Here is a 6,896-nt window from a genome sequence, read left to right as displayed (position 1 = left end):
ATTTACATTTCTGCATTTTTAGCAATGCCTGGCTCTTTTCATTCAGGTGTCACTTTATTTGTTTCCAACCATTTACATTTTCTTAAATGGTTTCTAACATGTTTACATTGTTTACTCCATTTAGTCTTTTCAACTTTTGTTCAAATCCCTTCACTTGATCCAAGCCGTTTAACGTTTCTTTATGTCTTAATCTTTGTGGCTTTATTAAAAATATATTTTCAACCTCACTTTGCACTACAGCACTCACCGCATTTTATTTATCCCTCTATAAAATATATATGAAAATGTGTTGCGTATCAGTTTAAAGATCCACATTTTAGAAAAACTGTACTTCTCAGAAACACTCGAAAAATCCGTTATAGATTCGTGCGACTGAGGTGCGTTCATAGAGGGCTTTTGGAGCACAATAGTACGCATGCGCTCTGAGATGCGATGCTCTATCGCCACAGTTTGACAACAGACTGTCTATCCCGCCATCAGTATGGAGAGAAAAGGTGAAGTATGACCACAAAGGCTCTTTCAAAGTTAAATACAATGGGGGGTAATTTCTCTCATCCAACACCAGTTTCTGAAAGTTTAACGACGCGATGTTGCCGCTAAACAAAGAAAAAGGAGGACTAAGCGCTTTAAGAGCTAGCAGCTAGCCTCTCCCAATGTGCTGGGATGAGGCTAGCTGCTATCGGCTACTAGTAGCATTCACACTGGAGAAGTCCATGCGCCCGAACTTTATGCTAACAGTATGGAAACTTGGTTGGCATGCTTTTGAGCCACCCGCTACACCTTGCGTGGCACAAATAAACGCAACCAACATAGTGTCTGGTTTTAACAGATATACTGTCAAGGCCGATGTTACAGCGACATGTGTGACACATCGCACTGTGTGCTCGTAGATCAGATCTCATATTGACAAGCATCTGATCAGAAACCCTGACATGTGCTGTGGTCAACTGCGTGTATTCAGCCCTCACCTAAATGCGCCTTCCAATTATCTTGTTTAGTAATAGCCGCATATTACTGTCATTATATTGAAGTCCTATTTAGAATGGAGGCTGATAAGCGGTGAGCTGGATGTTGTATGAATTGCACATGTTGGTGTGTAAAAGGCAGATAATACTAGACCTAGTATAGATAATGGCATTGCATATATAATATAGGCGGAAAGCCACCGTGTCTCAGAAGTGAATGCTCCTGCATTCCAGCCAACTCTTTCTCCATTCATTTATGCAGATAATGCATCGTCGTTTTTGCATAAATGACACTGTATCATCTCTATCCAATTTTATTAGTACTTGCCATGCAAGCGAGAAAGAAAAGGACCAAGCCAAAGAAGCCTAGTAAAAAGTAAGTCAATCATTTTTAGCATACATATTGTTTGTATCTGTATATCTTTGAATATGCCACCTTATGATTTCAGATCAGCAGTTGACATGGTCAATGCATCACATTGCGTGTAATGCATAATGATAAGAGTTGAAAACTGTGTGTGTGTGTGTGTGTGTGTGTGTTTTGTTGTTCTACGATTTAGTAAAATATTTATAACATAGGTAATCAAAAAAATAAGCAATGAGTTGTATTATTGATTTGCAAATACTGGGGATTGTAGTTACAATCCCCAGTCTAAGGTACTGGGTTTGATTCCCATGTCCGCCACCTACCTTTAGGTACGATTGGGCAAGAGGCTGATCTCTGCCTGCTCCTTAATGACAAGTATCTAAATTCACTGTTTGCTGTACAAGTCTGCTTAATCAAAATGATAAGTAAACACAATAAAAACAAGGGCTGTTGGTGGGGGTATTTCAAACCGTAACACTATGTAAAAGAAAGCAATTTTTCGAAAGGCAAAGGCTGCGATAAAAATAGAAAATAAAGTTTTTGTTTTAATGCTACACAATCGAACCAATCAGAGGGTCGGAATAGGAAACAAGGGGGGTTCACGTGTATGCTACACTTTTTCAAAATGTATAATGATGGCAACTTCTTGGCAAAAATTAATTGAATTCGTTTTGACCCAATAATATTTTAATTTTAAAGTAATTAAATTACATAAAGTCATGGTAAATGCGAATATCATTTATTCTGATACAAAACTCACTGAGCAACACTATTGCATCTAATTCTAAATAGATCCTCTAACGTCTCATTGAGTCCACCTTTCTGGTCTGATTATCTTTCCTGCAACACAAAAAATTCTCAACAGGTGCAGAGGAAGCAGGCATGGCAAGATATTTACATTAGAGTTCAGCTAGGACAGGGTAAAGACCTTGGTTTTCTCTCCAATAGACTAACGGATCAGTGATCCGCGGATCGGTTGATAAAAGAAGTTGTGCGTTCACGTGATCAGCGCATGTTCAGAGGACAATTCCGGTATTAATATCATCAAGTATCGTAGCGAAATACAATTTCTGTCGTGTTTTATTTGGCGTTCCGTAAATCCCATTGAAAGGGAAACCGGGACTGGAACCGGACATGTTTGTTTGGTTGTAGTCTTTTCGCTCGGTTCTCCGTATCAACAGTAGGGCTAGAACCGAATGAAAAGACTACAACCAACCCCCCTTGCAATGAGCAATGAGTCTTCCAACCGAAATCAATGGATTTACAAAATGCAAAATAAAACACGACAGAAACTGGGGTCTCGTCTGAGGCTGGGTCAGCTGGCAGGACTGACGATTGGCTTTCATGTAGGAAAAGAGTCTTGGCCGTTTCTTTTGTTGAGTTGCCATTGAATTGCCACTTGCCATTCTCAGTTGCTTTCAGAACGCTTTTATCATGTTGGAGGCATTAACTCTCACAATAAATTAGATTTTTCTTCCTGAATGATGTAATTTTCAAGAACTTCAATTTTGTAAATGTTTTCAGGCGTATGCCTCCCATTAAAATGCTGGCAGCTCAGTGCTACACTGTCACACAATCTATTAGGAAATGACCAAAATGCCAAAAAACAACCTCATTGATCGGTTTGACTATAGATCAACCGTCAGGCAAATATGCTCAGGTTTTTTTCCATTAGTTGAATCAGATTTTTTATAATAGCTGAGCGCTGAGGAATACGGTCCTGGCTGAGAGCTCTTCTGGAGGGCATTGTGAAGGAGGGTTTGGCCAAATGCAGCATGTTTTTGAAATCCTGTCAACAGTGGAGAGAGGGAGGAGACCATTGGCAATGTAATGACCAGAGCCTGTCAGGGTTAGCGGGTGGCAGGCAGGCAGGTAGGACCCAATCGCAGACAGTTCAATAAAAGGATAATTTATTAATGCAAAATGCAAGGAACACGGGTGACGCAGGGAACACCGGGAACACAGGTAACACACAGGACACAACTCACCACAAACTAAAATGATCCGACAAGGAACAAAGGAAAGACAAGGGCTTAAATACCAAACACATGGCACGCAACGAGTAACAGCTGAAACACATTAGGGGAGGGAGCAGTTATCACACAGGAGGGAAACCTGACATGGGGAGAAACAAGACCGATACCAAGTAAAACAGGTAACACACCAAAACAAGACAAGGAAACCGACAGACCAACAGTGCCACTTGACGTCGACCACTTGCTAGAACCTTGTGTTTCTGAATGATGACGATGCTGTTGCTAGATTCTTTGAACGATGGTTTCAGAGTTCATCAATAATTCAGGATGTTTCTTCTGTGGGGGGGATAAATAGTAAATTAATATTCCCTGGATGTAGAATGATGTTGTCTTTGGTAACGCCTTACAAAGTACCTTACATGTAATCATATTTGGCTGAGTTAGTTCGAACATTCATTTTAATGTTACTGTTGTGAACGTGAGTTAAAGTTGTGTCTAGGCCCGGTATCCCTGGTTCTTGTCCTTTAGTAATGCAACAGGTAGAGTAATGAGTTACTATAGAGAATAAGAAGTATCCTAAGGTAATAGGGGTGTGACGATACACTCACAGGACGAGATACGATATTCGGTTCACGAGAACGAGACGAGGCGAGATTTTAAGAAAACTACAATGACAAAATATATGACTGGACCAACCGACTTTTATTAAACCCGAGTTACACATGCATGTTGAAGTGTTTTATTATGACTCTTTGCATTCATGAAACTAAAACTAAAAGTTGAAGTAAAATAAATAAATAAATTCTCTTTTTTCAGGTACAAACAATATTGTGTGCAAAACCAAATCAAAGTTCTACTCCGTCAATACAGAGTGCAAACAGAGTCTGACCAAGTATGTCACTGACAACTTGGTATTGTCCGTGTCTTATCAGTCACTCTACTGCCATTCATCATTTCCGCCGGGTACCCAAAATGCTGCCAAACAAATGATTTAAAAGTGACGGGGGCATCTTCGACGGTAATACGGGTATTTTCCGACGTCATTCTGGCTGCCTATGGCTGCTTCCCCTGCTTCCGCTCCTTCTCCTCCTCTTCTTCTTTTCCTTCTCCTTCGTTAGGTTCTGGCAGACTAGACATAGCAAAGGCGCATTACTGCCCCTACAGGCCACAAATAGAAGTTTGGATAGTTCACAAATCTCGCGAGACAGATTTCTAGCGCGACGGGTAATATCGTCGAGTTTAATCTCGCGAGATCTCGTGGCACGAGATCTCGTCACACCCTTATAAGGTAATGCATCATGTTTTTATTAAAGAAATTGGTAATGTGTAATACACTCTCTTGAGTGGTGACCCCTGCACTGATTATATCAATAGCATAATACCGTCACGAGATGGATTGCAAAATAACAATTGGACAAGGCTGAAAAACATACCTTTAGATGCCTTTTGAAATTTGAAGTAGCCTTGATGGAGCCACAGACTGCAGTACTACAGCTCTGTCGTTTCCTGGTGTTGTACTTGGAATTGGTTCATTTAAATTAACTAGTGAAGATGAGTGTTAAGGCTTACTATACTTTTACATGTTGCTGTCATTACACTTGTCAATTTGTCAAGTATATCGTTATGAACGTGCTGTATGTAATTAGTTGTAAGAAACTTCAGCTTCAACCAACTAATTTCAAACATAGCTCTCAAACAAATGTCCTCCATTTTGAATTGGTTAAAGTAAAGTATGATGGGAAATTTAGTCTTCTTTAATAGAATATACTTTTAATCTAAAGTAAGCTTCATTGTTAACTCACTGCACTTAAATTAAGTATATGAATTTCTTTGAATTTCATTGATTTTCAATTCTACTTCCTTTTTAATTCAAATTGTAATTCTACATCCTGATTCTGACGTCATTTTCAATAATGAATTTTGCAGAAGCCTGAACTCGAAATGTATCTGGTGATAGATGAGTTAATAGGGAAGGATATGATCAACGTGACCATGGCTTTGGTAAAGACTGGATAAACGGACTGGACTTATTTATTGTATCAGACTTATCTTGGGCTCGTATAGTTTTTGCATTCGGACTGGAAAAAAAACTTTCGCCAGTGTGTCAAGTTCACAGAATACCACCCGGCAGCGATCACTGACCGGATATTATCCAGAGGTATATATGATCGTGATTCAAAACGGCACCGCGAAACGTCTAAGGCAATAGTGACCCATCTAAGGCAGAGTTCATAGTGAAAGATGACCCCCTCAACAAGTGGACCAGGGCCGAGTTTACGGCTTTTGTTAAACGGTATAGCAAACATATTTTGGTCAGGCTGACAAAATATGCTATTACGGGAGCTATTGAAAACATGACGGCAGAGTTTTCGAAACATGCTGCAGAACCACATATGTTCCCTTTTAGATTTCTTTATTTTTCTTAATTTTTCCTTCAGAGTTCAGTAAGATTCGAATATACTTTTCTTTTACAATTCATTCGTTAATTAAAGGTGTTATGTCAATTCATGCATCAATTCCTCTCAACACATTAGCTTGGCCTACAGGAAAGAGCAGTTTATATATTTTGACTGCTTCCAATGTTGTGTTAGTCATACTATATAGAATGAATTATTGCTTGCGTTAAGTAAATAATACAGAAGATGAGACACTTTAAAAAGTAAAATTGCATGCTAAATCGCAATCGCAATTTTGGTCTAAATAATCTCAATTCGATTATTTCACCAAATCATTCAGCCCTGGTTGTAGTAAACCAAAGAAAATCTTGGTAGAATGAAGTTCGACCACCTTATACAACGAATTTATTGGTCGTATAAGTGCTGTTTTGGGGAGTTCAGTGGGTTTCAGATCCACTCATGGTCAGAGTCTGTCTCAGTTACGGCAGAGCTTCAATGTATGGCGGGACTCATCATGAGCCATGGAGCGTGTTGCCGGGCACAATTGCGTAGTAGAAACAAAACCCGTCTGAAGATTCAATACTACTTTTTGTTCTGTCTTCAGTATAATCGATGGCGCTGCAATGAGTACCAAGGTACACAGTCTGATGCGTTCAAATTCAAATCCTATTGGCCGTTGAACACAAAATTTGAGCGTCGCAAAAAACAGTAAAAGAATAAACCTACCGTTTTTAGAAGGCCAGCACGTTGGTCATCCTTCTTAACTAAATACGGTCACACCAACAACTTATTAGACATGGTGTGAATCAATTTGTCATCCTTAAATGGGGCAAGTTCAAAGTTGTATTAATCTGGCTGTTTTGACGTCTATTAAACTGTACGATTATTAGAACAAACTAGGGAGCCTTGAATATTATTATTCATAATAATTAAAATATTACACAATATAGCATTTCACTAATAATTAAAATGCATCAGTCTGCATGTGTCCCTCCTGCCACAGAAAATCATGGCTTAAAGGTTGGGTATGGGATTTGAGAAACGCCAGCAGATTTTGAAAATACACAACTCGAATGGTCCTACCCTCTCCTTCAACGCTGACTCTGACTCCACCCATTCCAAGTACATGGACGTGCAATCATGCACGAGCACGAACACGGATGCCCGAGAGTGAGCCATTAGCTAGTTAGCT

At 39.5% G+C, this 6,896-nt stretch overlaps 1 protein-coding gene across 1 annotated transcript in view; it reads left to right on the top strand.

The window, feature by feature from the left end:
- Nucleotides 1–383: 383 nt before the first annotated feature.
- Nucleotides 384–6,896, top strand: part of srpk1b (SRSF protein kinase 1b) — a 28,572-nt gene continuing 22,059 nt past the window's right edge. Inside the window, exons 1-2 of the mRNA XM_030356131.1 lie at nucleotides 384–494; nucleotides 1,287–1,341. Of these exons, the coding sequence (XP_030211991.1) occupies nucleotides 482–494; nucleotides 1,287–1,341 (68 nt within the window). The 5' untranslated portion in view covers nucleotides 384–481. The remainder of the gene's footprint in view (nucleotides 495–1,286; nucleotides 1,342–6,896) is intronic.

The sequence above is a fragment of the Gadus morhua genome, chromosome 1 (genome assembly GCF_902167405.1).
Source record: "Gadus morhua chromosome 1, gadMor3.0, whole genome shotgun sequence".
Taxonomy (NCBI): Eukaryota; Metazoa; Chordata; class Actinopteri; order Gadiformes; family Gadidae; genus Gadus; species Gadus morhua.
The sequence above is the reverse complement of the archived record's forward strand: the minus strand, read 5'-3'. Positions and strand labels throughout refer to the sequence as shown.